This window comes from Bicyclus anynana, chromosome 13 (genome assembly GCF_947172395.1).
Source record: "Bicyclus anynana chromosome 13, ilBicAnyn1.1, whole genome shotgun sequence".
Lineage (NCBI taxonomy): Eukaryota > Metazoa > Arthropoda > Insecta > Lepidoptera > Nymphalidae > Bicyclus > Bicyclus anynana.
This window is the reverse complement of record NC_069095.1, coordinates 13,462,704-13,479,355: the sequence shown is the minus strand read 5'-3', so window position 1 is coordinate 13,479,355 and position 16,652 is coordinate 13,462,704. Positions and strand designations below refer to the sequence as shown.

The window sequence follows — 16,652 nt, the reverse complement described above, 5'->3', positions numbered from 1 at the left end:
GTCAACTAGCGCAAATGTATCGTTGTAAAATTGTCAATCTCATTGGATATACTGGCGATCTCTATGAAACAATAATAGCGTGATGTGCTTTGCATGTGTAAAAGAAAACCATGTAAAATGTATGGTTATCTAGACGCACGACTGAATTACGTGCGGTTCATTATTCTCACCGATGACCGAGCCTGGTGTAAAAGGGCTTTTAGGGAGTCTGATATATAATTATTTATCGATGCATTGGTGGCGGTATCGATGCATTGGTGGCGGTATCGATTTTATTTGAGCGGAGTAGGTAATTGCCGCAACACGTTTACGATTCTGTTAACGCTTTTGTAAACTAGCTGTCACGTCGATACTGTTTATTGAGTACACACATACTTAGTGCGTTTAATGGACCCATATCTCAGTAGTACAGCTCTTAGTGATTGACTTTGACGGAGAGGTACCACTACATCCAATAGGGAATGATCACCTCCGACCCTGACCTACCCTAATCACCCGGCAATTTACCTATTAGATATAGGATATAAAAATCTTGATAATTCTACTTTGATTTGATTTGCCGTGATAGCCCAGTGGATGACCTCTGCCTCCGATTACCGGAGGGTGTGGGTTCGAATCCAGTCCGGGGCATGCACCTCCAACTTAACAGTTGTGTGCATTTTAAGAAATTAACTATATTAATTAAGTGCCCGTGTCCGCATTGGATTCATTGGTGGACTATTGGCCTAACCCCTCTCATTCTGAGAGGAGACACGAGCTCAGTAGTGAGCCGAATATGGGTTGATAATGATGATGAATTCTACTTTAATAATGAGAACATACTTTATCAAAGAAAGAAAAGAAAGTTTGCTACAACGTTTTACGACTTTTTAATTCATCTTCAATTTGTCCAACGGGGATAACCAATGATCGTTGATCATACAGCCTGCTGGCCTGAGTCTTATGACATAAATGATTGGTTTGTTTGTGAAGACATATGATTGGTTTGTTTGGTCGTTTTCGTGTTTGTTTAGCTTGTTCGTAACAGAAAAAATAATACAGCTTCAAATGTTACTTCGCCGCTTTGGTATATCGACGAACTTTTTGAGCAAGAATTTTGCCAAGAAACAGTTATCAACTATTGATAAAAAAGTTACGCTGTTAGTTTCTGGGGTCTGCGAATCCCCAAACGTTAAGTACGAAGGGTTACATTTTTTTTTTACAAGTTAACCCTTGACTACAATCTCATTTGATGGTAAGTGATGATGCAATCAAAGATGGAAGCGGGCTAACTTGTTAGGAGGAGGATGAAAATTCACACACCTTGCAGTTTCTATACGGCATCGTACCGTCTTTGCCGGTAGGGTGGTAACTAGAAACGGCCAAAGCTTCCCACCACCTGGACCAATTAAGAAAATCTCAATCGGCCCAGCCAGGGATCGAACCCAGGACCTCCGTCTTGTAAATCCACCGCGCATACCACTGCGCCACGGAGGCCGTCATACAAGTCAAAGACTACAGTGCCCAAGATTGAGGGGCACGGCAACTCAGTTCCACTCTCAGTTAGCCTACTAGACAATTAGTTTGGACCTTGACTCAGATGCGCGCTGCTTTTGTTCGCAGCGCTGGGACTTGGAATTAATTGAACACTTGCTCGCGGAGTTGCGGCCTACTTCACTGCTCTTCACAAAAGCCTTAAGGCTGTTGTTGTAACCTCAATAGCTGTGAAAACCGAGAAGTTTCAGTATTAGATTCAATCCTTTACCTGTTGCACTGTTTTCGTACCTTGTACTCATTTCTTACGCAGATAATATGGAGTGGGAAATATTATTGTTTTTAATCTATACCTACTAATATTATAAAGCGGAAAGATTTAATTGTTTGTTTTTTGCATTGTATAGTCTCTGAAACTACTGAAGCCGATTTGAAAAATGCTTTCACTGTTGGGAAGCTACAGTATCCCCGAGTGCTATAGGCTATATTTTATCCCCTATTAGTACGGGATCGGGAACCACGCAGAACTGCTAGTTTAGCTATAGTGCTAGCTAATTTTCTTTTTCATGAAAGGGAGCTTTACTAAGTATAACGTAATATAACATTTAATATAATGTAAACAGTTACATCTAAACTCATCAAAATCTATATTCATGTTATTATTTATTAAAGTCCTACAATGACAACCTAAGGTATAAAATTATTGAACAAATACGATTAATAACTAGTCGAACTTACCCTTTCCGTGTTTTCGTGAAGTGTATATACTGACTCAATTAAAAATAGAAAGTTGTTATAATGAAGAAAAAATATGAATTAACTAAGTTTCTCTATCTACACAATCAAATTGTAAGTCATTTTATAAGTTGATATCTAAGTCACCCTTTGACGTCGATCTTGCATGTGTACACATTATCAAAACTAATTTATATCCGCAAAATTGTAGCTTTATTTTTAGGCCTGTTCAATTAACTTTATTATGTTGTACGTGTCACGGAATTAGCGTAATTGGTGTTAATTACCGAGCCCAAACACAAGTGGATGTCATCACAACAAAGGGCTACGCTCTTTACTACGTTCAAATGTAGGTAAACACGCGCAAACCTATTCGTAATCCAATCCAAAAACTAATAAATGTGCAAGTTTAGGGTAGGGGTAGGATAGGGGTAGGATAGGGGTAGGGTAGGGGCAGGGAAGAGTAGGGAAGAAGTGCACATCAGTCAAAGCGAAGCTTGACCGGGTCCGCTAGTTTGTATATCTTTGTGAGAGCCTAGTAGTACGTCTACCATGCAAACAACGATAAATCTCGTGAGGAGAAGTAGACAAAATGTCGACCAATGGCGGCGTAGTAGTCCCAGTTAATTATATATCGTCGTATCTAGATGACACTTCCTTGTTGGTCGCTTGATTAGCCTAAGAGGCGCCTCCGTGGCGCAGTGATATGCGGAGTGGATTTACAAGGCGCAGGTGCTGGGTTAAATCCCAGGACCTGCGCCTTGTAAATTCACAAGGCGCACATCCTGGGTTTTTTAATTAGTCCAGGTATGGCTGGTGAGAGGCTTTCCACCGTGGCTAGTTACCACACTACAAGCAAAGACGTACCGACAAGCGATTTAGTATTTCGATACGATGTCGTGTAGAAACCGAAAGGGGTGTGGTTTTTCAAGTTAGCACTTTTCCACCCTAGATTGCATCATCACTTACCATCAGGTGAGATTGTAGTCAAGGGCTAACTTGTAAAGAAAAAAAACCTACCAAACTGAATTGGAGAAGCTCCAATGCAGTTTTGTGCATCGATAGGTCTAAGCTCCATAGACCCTTTTATCACGCGGGAGGCCTGGATGAGTGGACCGTTAAAATAGGCTGATACTGATGATGATTAAACAGGATAAATGATTACCTGGCAGCCTTGGCCTTTGCCTTCGCCATGGCGTCCAACATCTGCAGGTAGGCCTCATAGCCGTAGCTCTCCACGCGCTGGTTCTCCTGCAGCATGAGGCTCACGCTGTCCTTGGCGTACCGAATGCACATGTGCGTCATCGCGGCACATTAACTGCACTTTAACTAACTGACATTGTTATGAAAACGCACCAAACTTTATCCGCTGGGTACTCTGTTTTTAATAGCCGAGCCCCGCGTTTTCACCTGTACACCCTGTTTCTGAATATCGAAGTTGTGATCCGATAGTAAAATAATATTTCTTGTACATTTTAACTTTAACATTTGACGAAAATCAATATGATAAGATACGAAAATTGTCTAACAAAGAATGTTAGAAAATAGTTTTTCAGTAATTCTGTGTACCCCCTGAATCGATAACGATGACGCGGAGATAAGTGAAGAGAAGAGTTGATACAGATCAATCTTTTCTTTTACCTTGACACACTTGATCTTTGACAGATGTACGAAAATACCTATTTCTAAGGCCATACTCGATGTGCACTGTTTACCAACAAACAAATCATACTAATATTATTGGCGAATAAGGCGAAAGTTTGTGTTTATGTTTGTTCCGCCTTTGCTACTGAACCTGATTTGGCCAAAATTTGAAATGGAAATAGATTTTTTTTGGATTAACATAGGCTACTTTTAATCCCGGAAAATCCATGGTTCCCGCGGGATTTGTGGAAAACTGAATTTCACGCGGAAGCGGATCGCTAGCGTTAGCTAGTTAGAAATGAAAGTAGAAAACGCATGTAATTTAAATTATATATTGTTTTAATAAAATGATTTTCAAAATCTATTGACTATATTTTGATCTAATTTTTGTGAACAAGTTAAATAAAATCATTATAAGGTTACAAATGACTAGCGATTTTTACTCTCATTTTCAATTTTTTTGTTGGCTTTAGTTATAGGTATTTTCGAACACCTTTCAAAGAGAATGATTAATTGAATAAAACCTGCTGGATGTTTGGTCGTGATGTCTTTAGAGTTAGAGGGAAAAAATCAATATAATATAACCTGTTTGACGTTGCGTTTTACATAAAATCTTCATTTCAGTGATAGTAAAAATCGTAGAATATTCTATGGAAAACCATAGAGATTATCAGGTTAAATGGGTATTATGTTATTAAAAGAATCTATCCATATGTATGATAGGAAAATGCGGGGCCGACAAAAAGTTTCAGTATAAAGAAATAACCAAAATCATAGATATAGATAAAACTAAAGATAAATAATAAATAACACTGCACTTTGAATTTATTTGTTGGCACTTTTGCGGTTACTTTAAGTAACTGTATTTGTACAACAATTTCTGAACTTAAACTATAGGTCCACCATAGAATTACACGGTTTAAAGATACGACTTTTAGAAAATAAAGAATGTATTGAATTTATTATTTTATTTTTATTTATTTATTTAATTAACAACCATGCTTTCAATATGAAAACTCACTACAGTTCATTAAAACTGACAAAAACGAATATGGTCGACAACGTTTGCAGTATAATGATAAGCAAGGACTAATTTCACACAAGTCGATATACGATAAGAGATGGATATAAAAGATAACAAGTGTTCGCGATAAAACTATTCTGTATAGTGCAAATGATATTGTATTGTGAAATAATTAATTATATTATTGTCAACCTAGTTAATGATTAAAAGTACAACGGCTTCCTCTTGTTGTAACATGGAAGATTAAGTCTATATAATCACAAAGTTGTCGGGGCTTTGAATGTGACGAGTTGTAATAATTGAATTGATGAGTTTTAGTCTAACTAAATAGTTTTATCACTACATGCAAAGCAAAATAAAAAAGGACCAAAAACACTTTTAAATTGAGATATAAAAATTAATACAGATCGATAGTATCCTGACAGGCTCTTTTTCAATAGCGATTTCATTTAGAAAGTGAAAAGGGTCGACCTTTGATAAATAAAACTCAAATAAAATAATATCCACGCGGTTAAATTTAACTGCAACTAAACTTGACTTTGATTCGTTCCGTCTCGCGGCCACTCTATGTTTATTCATAAATCAGTTCGCAGGTTTCGTGCGTTAACAAAAACTGACTGACTGAAAATTAGGCCTCGCGCACACGGATGCGTTCTTGGTTGCGTTCAAGGTTGCGTCATGCGTGCTACCAGTCGCAAGGCTTTTTTATGCAAGACTGATTCGTACTTGATTACGATCTCACCTAACAGTATGTAGATGTTTTTTTAAAGATGAGACGCACTTCTGTATGCCTATTCGATCATGTTTTAAATATATATGTTGTAAAAATCAGGAAGAGTATTTCAGATACTGGACTGGTGCGTGAATCTACAAAGCGCGTCTTGAATTATCATTTGCAATCTATCCGAATCGGATATGCGGCAGAGTAATAGCGAAATTCGAGCGAACTTCAGCCTGTGTATATTTACACGAACTATTTAGGGCACTTAATATTATAAGACTGTAAAATCCGTTATATTTATGTCTCTGAAGCAATGGACGTTGCACAGAAAAGTGATTAAAAATTGCATTTTGCGGACAATGTGTCTGCGCCAGGTTAAAATAATTTAACTACCTTGTAAGTACACTCATGTTTATAGAACATAGTAAAGTTAGTAGCACGCATAGTGCAACAGAGCGTTAGTGTGCGCGAGACTTTACTCGACCTAATATTATGTAATTCATGTCTATTTGTTTATTTTAAACCTTTGTTCCCTTTGTTCTGTTGGTCAGTGATAATCCAGTGTTTTAAATCAATATCCGTTACGGTTAGATAACTTTTATGTAGTTTAAGTATAAGTGATGTAGAGTAAATAAGTTTATATGACATTTGTAATTTTACAAAATTTTGTTTTGCTTTTACCAAAGATAAGCACGATAATGAATTTTTGAATCATAGCTTTTGGGAGGTAACAGGTCTCAAAGGTTCAGACCATCAATTGAAGATATTAAATAATTAAGAAGTTAAAAAGCCACCATGATCACACCATAGTTGCACACCTACGATTTATAGAAGCATGACCAGACTTTAAGCTGTAATGATGAAGATCTCGTCAATAGAGCTTTCACATACCCACAGTCTCTGTGGATAACCGGCTGCAGAGTGAAACAATGTTTTTTGGCGTTGTTGTTTGATATTTATGGTCAAATAAATCAATAATACACTGTTTGTAATTTTGTAATAAACTTCCACAAAGTGATTTCTGCTTTTATTCGAAACTAGCGGACGCCCGCGACTTCGTCCGCGTGGAAATCAATGTAAACTTTCAAGCCCTATTTCACCACTTTAAGGGTAGAATTTTAAAAAAATTCGAATTACATTATATTTCGTATTTTTGTCATGATTTACGAACAATTTTTAAAACTGTAACTGTATAGGGGTAGGGTACCGGTAGGGTAGGGTAGTGTAGGGGTAGAGTAGAGGAAGGGTAGGGGTAGGGTAAGGGTAGGGGTAGGAGTAGGGTAGTATAAGGTAGGGATAGGGAAGAAGTGCAAATAAATAAATTAATAAGTCAAAGCGAAGCTTGAACGGGTCCGCTAGTATCGTATAAAAATATAAAAACGTATAATATGTCGGTATGTTTGGTTATCACGCGAATCAAAGGCCAAAGGAAGTAATTAAAAACATTTGTTATCAATGTTACTCTTAGATTGTACGATGAAAACCTGATGGAAACTAACCATGAGGTCTTTACTTACTTAATGCTCTGGGGCGAAAGATAACTTCGTTAAAAATTCTCTATTGTGAGATTTGGTTTTCGAAAATTCTATGCTTGTGAATAGAATAATAAAGAATCGATTCTAATATAATAAATTTATTCACGTTAAAACTAAACTAGCTAATATAAAGAAGTGAGATTTTATTTTTCATTTGTTTGTTACACTCAATAGCTATAGACCGATTTCGAAAATTCTTCGATGATTAAAGTACCAGGCTATATTTTACCCCGTATTCCTACGGGAACGGGAACTACGCGAGTAAAACCGCAGGGCGTCTCCTAGTTTCTAATAAAAATGTTCGACGCATTAAATAGATGGAACATTCAATGTCGAAGCATTAATAGCTCCAAGGTAGAGGCCGGACTCTATACCGATTCTCTCCTGTTCAACTAAAGTCACAAGTTTTGACGGTCTCCGTGGCGCAGTGTATGCGCGGGGGGTATACTAGGTTCTGGGTTCGATCCCCAGCTGGGCCGATTGAGGTTTTCTTTATTAATCAAATCAAGTCTGGCTGGTGGAAGGCTTCAACAAAGACGTACCGCCAAGCTATTTAGCGTACAGGTACGATGTCGTGTAGAAACGTGGGTGGGTCGAAGGGAGTGTGGATTTTCATCCCCCTCCAACAGTTAGCTCGCTTCCATCTTAGATTCATCACTTATCATCAGGTGAGATTGTTGTCAAGGGCTAAAAGTCATATCCACTCCTAACACAGTATTTCCGACTAATTGGTAGGGAACAGACATATTCATATTTAATGTTAAGTGAAAATTGTAACAGCAACACTGTGTAGGGAAAATGACACGTTCTACGCATATTCCACCGAAACTATGTATGTAAATACCTTCATTACATTTATGTATACTTAAGAAATCATTTGTTACTTTGTATTTGGTCATTACTTTATTTAAAAGTTCCAGGATTCAGATTTTATAACATAGACAGAATATACGAGTGAGAGCACAGAATAAATAAACATCAGTTATCTGTGATAAAATAGCACTTATGTTGTACACTTTAGGACTGTAATTTCAACAGTAAATATTCATATATTTACAACAAATCATGGCATTCTCGCACTTACAAGCACTACCCTAAGGTGGATTTTAAGTTGATGGTATAAATAATCTATACAATAAAATATTATGATAATTTAGCACTTATTGCACATAAAGTACAGTACATTTTCAGTTGATTGTAATCAATTTAATATCTTTTGATGTGTGTTTAGATCAGTGTAGACTGACTTAGCTATTATGACGCGTTTTATTGCAGATCTTTAGTACTTACGCAAATTATAGTTATCTAATCAATCAGCTATTAACTAAATGATATGTACCTACAAAAAGAGGGCTCATTCATTCGCAATTGTGGCTTATGTTCTTATTATACCTACTAGCCTTTGCCCGCCAACCCACACCGGTGCAGGGAGGTGGATTTAAGCTCCATATGGAATATCCTCTCATAAGGAGAAATCCCTTATACTATGTCAAGTTATATTACTTCTTCAGAGCAAAAACTTGTTCAGAATCAGTTTTAATAGATAATCTCACTAGAATTTATAACATGGGCCTCTGATAGGATGGCTTGAGGTAAATAGTTCAACTTTTGTGGATATTACAGACAGGCAAAAACATACAGAACAAAGAAAAGTTTTTGTGATGTCATAATAGCCAAATACTAGAGCCAAAAAATTCATTACATATAATTGAAATAGCTATATCATTATGTGATTCATATTTCATACAACATTCAATCTTGTAGGTACTTAAAATGAATGGTGACCATTTTAAAATTCATTCAACTAGTGACATGGCTAACATTTTCTATTGTTATCCAAGTTGAAAAACAAATGATTCTCTTCATAACTGAATAATATTATGGTACATATAAGTATTAACTAACTGATAATTGTAACTTGGTCCAAGTTGAAATTATAAAGGTTCTAAAATTAATTGAACACCTATAAGGGTTAGTGTTTTAGCTACAGTTTTATTTTTAATTTCAAGTTTATGACTTCACAACACATTTGTTTACAGTCTTAGGACTGATTGCAGATTGGCTATACAAGAAAAATAAAAAGTTTACGACTTTACTAATAAGGTAATACCTTTGTACTTCTTACCTTACCTTTACTTTAATGTAAAAAATCTAATACCGACTATCAGAATAATATAGCTTCCTGTTTTAAAGTTATAACTCATTAAAGCCACCCAGCCTGATATATATGATGTGGATATGTGGACGCCTGCCATTAATGCAACCCGTAGACTACATTGTCATTTAATCCAGAGACAAAATGCAAATAAAGAAATGGTAAACTCACTTGTTCTCCTGTATGACCTGGTTGGGCTGCGTGATGACCCCCGAGAAGGTGAGTGCGTGGCTGATGCTCTGCCCTATGGCATCTTGAGAGGACATCACTAGGTTCTCCACTGATTTGCGCCTTCAAGCAATTAAAAAATCATTACTAAGGCTTGCAACAGTTCTCTTTATGAAGTGGGGTAAGACCCTTGTCCGCTGCAAAAATATCCTGAGACATACCCACATTTTTATCAATAAGATGGGCACTTAGTATTATGGGTACCATGGGTTTCCACCGAATACAGGGTCCCTTGCTGCTATTAGTATTATCAGAACATTATCAAGTAACATATGAGGCATACATACTTGTTGCATCATAAATGTTTCCAATACTTGTCCTAACAATGTGTGTTAGGACACATATTAACTCTGCACTATAGCAATATGGTAGGTTTGTACTTTTATTATGAGGAGGGACCGAGGGAGGCCTGGCCTTGAAGTTTGTAGTGATGAGCTTTAATGTAATGATGTAGTTCATGAATAAAACGTCCTTTATTCATGAACTAAATTATTTTATCATTATAAGTATTTGGCAATTTTTTTTGTTATATTATCCAGTCAACAGACTACCCCTAATCGATTGAATATCCTCTTGTCCCTCTTTATATCTCTAAGTAAAAATGTTTATTTTAGAAGTAGTGACATAACAAAAAGTGGGATTCTGTCTAACTTTAATATCAACAACTCCAGAAAGCTCAAGTAAATAAATAAAGAGCCAAGTTGCAAATAATTATAGCAAAACAGGCCTCATCACAATCGCTAATGGTTTTAAACCCAGTTTTATAATTGATTTTGTTTTCCTATTTTTGTTTAAAATTTACATAAAATATAATAATAAAGCATATTCAATTAAAAAGGAAATTATTATAAAATGTAATATTTCAGAAACACATCAACCAGTTTTAAAATATATACATATTATTGATTATTGATTTTAAGTTAGAATAAAAATTTTGTACTTCAGTTTAATATTATATTCTTTATCACAAGGTAGACGGACAATGACAATTTAATTGGTGGTAGTTAATGCGACTTTGTACAATAGATCAAAGTATTCTTGTACTCAAGAGTATTTTTGGACCTTTTCTATTGTATCAGACACAGAGGCTGACAGACTTAATAAATAGTCATTTAACGGCACTGTACGATGAACTACCGCAATGTAAATATCGGACTGGCCTGGCGCTACGTGAATGTGGAAATAATAAATAAACCATTAAAAATACTAACATCGATATAGCGACGTTCCGACTTTCCACCTCCGGGGTAGTCATAGTAGGTAAATGCAATGTTTTTAATTCACTATTGTATCGCCCGTTCGCGTGCAGTCATTAAGGGCTGCGCTTTTTGCTTTCATCATCCAAATACGAGGCTTTTCACAAAAAACAATCAATTCAACATCGATTCGCGGTGCTTCGCAGATGACAACTGACTGACAGTGAAAGTTCAGTGTTGGCTGTTGCTACCACCGGCCGCGGGCCGAAACACCGAAGATAATTGCCATTCTCTACCATATAATTTATCTCTTTTAAGTTCGTTTTGTATAATATATAGGTTCGTCAAGTATTTGCTTAAAAAGCTCTTTCTTTTAGTTTTGATTACGAAGAAATAACGAATCTTAGTTCAAACAGCAGTAGACCAATGATATAAAAATAAAAATAAATGAAAAAAACAAAAAAAAAAAATTGATTCTACCAAAAAATATTGACAAGTCAAAGAGTCAAAAAAAAAAAGAAACGTCAAACGAAACGACTAAAAGTGTTATTTGTCAATGTCAAATGTCAATATCAATTGTCATTTGTCATGTCTTGTCTTGTCAATGACCAATGTCATGTCAACTTGTCATCTGTCATCTAAGAAAAACACGTGAAATTATTTTGAATTGAACATTTTAATTAAACTATATATTTTGTGATAGATGGCCGATGATGCTGTATTTGATAAGAAAAAGGCTCACCGAGCCAAACTTGCCGGCAGAAAAGCGGAAAAGAAGAAAAAGAAAAATCAAGTGGATCAATCTAACCTAAGTGCGCGGCAGAGAAATCCCAAAGCTTTCGCTATACAGTCTGCAGTGAGAGCTGAAAGGCAATTTAGAAGACGAGAAGATGTTATCGCAAAGAAGCAACACATCCCTCAAGTAGACAAAACCCCGTTAGAACCTCCCCCTATCATAGTAGCGGTGGTCGGCCCCCCGAGGGTCGGTAAAACGACTTTAATAAATAACCTCATAAAAAGCTTTATTAAAACGAACGTAACAAGCACCAACGGGCCTATCACGATCGTAACTTCGAAAAAACGTCGTATGACATTAATCGAGTGTAACAATGACATAAATTCAATGATTGACATAGCAAAGTGTGCTGATCTTGTCTTGTTGCTCTGCGACGCTAGTTTTGGCTTTGAAATGGAGATATTCGAGTTCTTAAATATCTGCCAAGTGCACGGTATGCCTAAAATTATGGGCGTGCTGACACATTTAGATATGATAAAAAATGCAAAGAAATTAAAAATGACCAAAAAGACATTGAAACACAGGTTCTGGACGGAGGTATACTCCGGCGCAAAACTATTTTACCTCTCGGGCATCATTCATGGCGAGTATTTAAGGAATGAAATAAAGAATCTGTCTAGATTCATTTCAGTGATGAAGTTTAGGCCGTTGAGTTGGCGGTTGACTCACGCTTACCTACTAGCGGACAGGTTGGAGGACATCACCAATCAGGAGAGCATAAGGAAGGATCCCAAGACCAGTAGGGATGTAGTGTTGTATGGTTATGTCAGAGGAGTGCCTCTGATGAAAGATTCTGCTGTACATATAGCAGGTGAGATGCAATTTATTTTTATTGAAAGACAAAATTGTGTTAGTATAAGTAAGAAATTAATATTAAAGTGATAGCACTGTACTGCAACCATACTCATGTGTACTGTTTACCAACAAATAAATTAGAAAAGAATAGCATGTCATTTCATAGCTTATTTGTTTTAAATTATGCATTGTTTGTCTATAAAATGTTATTCAATATATATTTACTATACCTAATTGTTCTAAACTTATTAATCAATATTTTCATTAATTTAAGAACAATATTATTCAACATTTAAGTTAATTACAATTATTATAGGTGTGAAATGACTAGCAATATATAGCTTAATTTTTAATTTGTTTGTTGGTAAAGTACATCAAGCAGAGTTGTAGTATAGTACAGATCTTTATGACCAAGTTTGTTAAAGACTACTGGTGTGCTTATTTCTGCCTGTAATTAGTGTAATTACAAGCATATGAGGCTTAATGTGTACACCATGGGTTAATGAGATTAGTAGAACATTTTTCCAGTATGTTTTGTGAAGTATGTATGTTGCAGGTTATGGCTTTCTATTTAAAAGTCAACCTAGTCTTTTAGGTACCTATTCAAAAATACCTTAATTAGAAAAGGTACAGTGTTAAATCTGTCTGATTTACATAATGCATCACACCAGATTATTTTACAGCAGTTTTGTTTTACTATAAAAACAGATTGTAAAGATAATGGAAACAATTGAGAGCCACAGTTAATAATTGTGGGTATGCTGTCTAAGGCAACTATGCTAGTGAGGTTATAAAAAGCTTAGCAATTAATATTTTTAGTCCAAATGTAAAATAAAATAGTATGGTGTGAGAGCTGGAGAATATTTTTAAGTAGATATTTTGTAATTTTCATTTATTATTTGTTGCATTTATGTATATGTTTATACCTAAAAATTTAACAATTACATAGTAAAAAAATGTAACTGTCTTTATAACTTACCACTTCATGCAAAGTCAAACACATTTCCAAAAGTAGACAAACTATACTATAGATGATATAGTTGTGGTAATTTGAAACATAAAATAAAATGAAGAAGAAGAAATAATTTATTTCACATAATATAACTTTCCAAATCAAAATGAAATTTACATGCATTTTCATTTGATATTTTTATTAAATTTGCAGGTGTTGGTGATATGAAGATAAGTGAGTTATCATACTTACCAGACCCTTGCCCTTTACCTAACAGTGAGAAAAAACGACACTTAATGGAGAGAGAAAGACAAATATATGCACCTTTCTCTGGTGTTGGAGGCATTGTTTATGACAAGGATGCTGTGTACATTGAACTTAAAGGATCGCATTCCCACAAAATTGAAGATGAAGAGACAAATGAGAAAAAAGCTTTGCTCAAAAATGTTGTTGAAACGAAGGAAACACTTGATGAACAAATGCAAGACACTGGCTTCAAACTATTTAGCGGTGGTGCTGTTATCTACCCAGATATGTTGAAGGATGATGAATACTTGAATCACAATACAAATAATGAAAAAAATAAAAGTTTGGATGAGTCAACTTCAGAAACTGAGAGTGACTCTGACAATGATAGTGGTATTGATCAAAGTGAAAAAGATACAGATGTAAAGTTACCATGGAATAACAATTTTGAATCTGAAGACGATGATAATGATGAGGACATGGACACAGATGAAAAACTTCCTAAAAATGCATCTAAAATAGATGATGTACACAGTTCTGATGATGATGAAGAAGAAGAAGATTTTAATATAAAATGGAAAGAAAAACTATCTGAAAAAGCCACTATGGCATACTTTGAAAGACAGAGAACATCGAGAAATATAATGAAACTTGTTTATGGTGAATTTGAAATAGGAAATAAAACAAAAGAACCAGAGGAAAGTGAAGGTCAAAGTGACGAGGAAGAGATAGGTGGACTATTCAAAAAGGTTACTAGCACTCAAAAGAAAAAGCATAAGGAAAAAGAACAGTTAGATCTTGATGAATGTTCATTTTTCTATTCACTAGATAAACCTAAGTTAAGAGACTGGCTAAATGAAGCAAATAAACAATTGATTGCAAATAGTTTTGTTACTGGTAAGAGATCTGCTGATGAAGATGCAGCAGAGCTGTTGAAGTTGGATGACGCTAGTGATGGTGATGATGAAATGTATGGCGACTTTGAAGATTTAGAAACAGGTGAAAAACATGAAGGTGAACAAAAAACTGAGGAAAATAAAGAAATAAGTTCTAAAAGGAAAGCAGAGCCAACAAAATCTGAAATTCTCAACAAGAAATTAAAATTAAAAGCTAAATTTGATGCAGAATATGACAATCCAGATGATCATAGAATTAAAGGTGACCATTCTTATTACGAGAATCTAAAAGCAGAGGCTTTGAAACAGTCTGAACTGAATAAATCTGTTTTTGAAAACTTGGATGATGGTTTAAGAATTGAAGTGGAAGGGTTCAGGCCAGGATTATATGTCAGAATGTTATTTAAAAATATGCCTTCAGAATTTGTGACCAATTTTGATTCTAGTTATCCCCTGCTGATTGGTGCTCTGAATATGGCAGAACAGAACATTGGTTTTGTGTCATGTAAAGTAAAAAAGCATAGGTGGTACAAGAAGATTCTAAAAACAAATGACCCATTGATAATATCATTAGGATGGCGTCGGTTTCAAACTTTACCCATTTATTCTAAAATAGAAGATGATCTGAAATGTAGATATTTAAAATATACCCCACAACATGTCACATGTAACATGCATTTTTATGGTCCAATAACACCTCAAAACACAGGTTTCTTAGCCTTACAGACTGTTAGCAACAACTCAAACGAAATAAATAAATTAGGTTTTAGGATAGCAGCAACAGGTAGCGTAAATGAAATCAATAAATCAACGCAGATAATGAAAAAATTAAAACTAGTTGGTACTCCATTAAAAATTTACAAGAAAACTGCTTTTATCAAAGACATGTTTACGAGTACTCTGGAGGTAGCTAAGTTTGAAGGTGCTAGAGTTAAAACTGTATCAGGTATACGAGGTCAGATTAAGAAAGCTCTTAATAAGCCTGAGGGAGCATTCCGAGCGACATTTGAAGACAAAATTTTAATGAGTGATATAGTTTTTTGTAGAACTTGGTTCAAAGTAGATGTCACTAAATTTTATGCTCCAGTTGTTAACTTGTTGCTGCCAGTTGGTAATAAGAATGCATGGGAAGGTATGAAAACTAAAGGTCAGCTGAAACGGGAACGAAATATTATGAACGACGCGAACAAAGATTCAATGTATACAGAAATTGTAAGAGAACCTAAAGTATTCAAGCCCTTAGTAATCCCCAAAGAGTTACAAAAGGGTTTACCTTACAAACTAAAACCTAAAGTGAAAACTACAACATTAACTAAAAATAATAGAAAGCCATCAATATTAGCAAACAAAGTAGCAGTAATTAAAAGCCCGCATGAGCAAAAGATTTCCAATGTTATGAAAATGTTGAAAACTAACTTTGAAAGGAAAGTCAAAGTTCAGAAGGCTACAATGAAAGAGAGAATTAAGAAACATAAGAAACAACAGGAGGCAGAAGAATGGCAAAAAATTAAGCGTCAAAAAGAATTAAAAAAGAAAATCTGTAGACAGTTGAGTAAGATGTCAAGTAAGAAACAAAAGCAAATGTAAGTTTTGTTAATTGTTCATTAAAAAATATAATAATTTAAGTATTGACGTTGTTTTTTTACTTTACATTCATAGCATTTCATTAGGGAGACTTGATATTGATTTATACCAATATTACGACGGCGGTATGACGCAGTGACCCTGCTTTCTACTTTTTGAAGTAAACCATTTATTTACTTAACAAAATCAAAAATCAAAGAATTCGAACTCGTTACTTACTTTTAATAAATATCACACGCTTCCATGATGACGTCGTTTCACTATTACTCTTCTAAAACAGCTATACTATATTATTTAAATGTATATTATAAAAACGTACATACAGCCGAACGTAGAACCTCCTCCTTTTTGGAGGTCGGTTAAAAATTTGCTATTTTAGTACCTATTACATAGGTCAAGCTGAATTTTGGGGCTAGATAATGATATGTGTATTGTTTAAGTGATTTTATTTATTTATTTATAATGTCTGTCTGACGCAGTTGCTGTCGTTGTAGAATTCGAGAGGTCGTTGGTTCGATTTCCAGCACAGGGTAGTTATATTTTCTAAATTGGTTAAGGTCTGGTCTGGCTTCAGCTTCAGCTAGTTACCGCGTAGAAACCGTCAGAGGTATGGGTAGAATAAACTCTCTTCCTAGTTAGCATGCTTCCATCATAGTCTGCATTGGCACTCAA

General features: G+C 35.2%; 2 protein-coding genes across 2 annotated transcripts in view; one reads left to right on the top strand and one right to left on the bottom strand.

Annotated features, from left to right (window-relative positions):
• The window catches only part of LOC112044520 (protein Aster-B), a 37,211-nt gene extending 26,268 nt beyond the window's left edge, over positions 1-10,943 (bottom strand). The window contains exons 1-2 of the mRNA XM_024080400.2: positions 10,727-10,943; positions 9,459-9,578 (exon numbers count right to left, since the gene is read on the bottom strand). Of these exons, the coding sequence (XP_023936168.1) occupies positions 9,459-9,578; positions 10,727-10,770 (164 nt within the window). The 5' untranslated portion in view covers positions 10,771-10,943. The remainder of the gene's footprint in view (positions 1-9,458; positions 9,579-10,726) is intronic.
• Positions 10,944-11,316: 373 nt separating this feature from the next.
• LOC112044487 (ribosome biogenesis protein BMS1 homolog) lies at positions 11,317-16,026 on the top strand. Its single transcript, XM_024080356.2, has 2 exons — positions 11,317-12,318; positions 13,468-16,026. The coding sequence occupies exons 1-2, from the start codon at positions 11,415-11,417 to the stop codon at positions 15,981-15,983; spliced, it is 3,420 nt and encodes a 1,139-aa protein (XP_023936124.1). The 5' UTR covers positions 11,317-11,414; the 3' UTR covers positions 15,984-16,026.
• The last annotated feature ends 626 nt before the right edge of the window (positions 16,027-16,652 follow it).

Bases quoted from the DNA above. Each gene is read 5' to 3' on its own strand.
- LOC112044487 (XM_024080356.2), top strand. From the start codon at position 11,415: ATGGCCGATGATGCTGTATTTGATAAGAAAAAGGCTCACCGAGCCAAA. The intron at 12,319-13,467 runs GTGAGATGCAAT...TTAAATTTGCAG, and splicing joins TTCTGCTGTACATATAGCAG to GTGTTGGTGATATGAAGATA.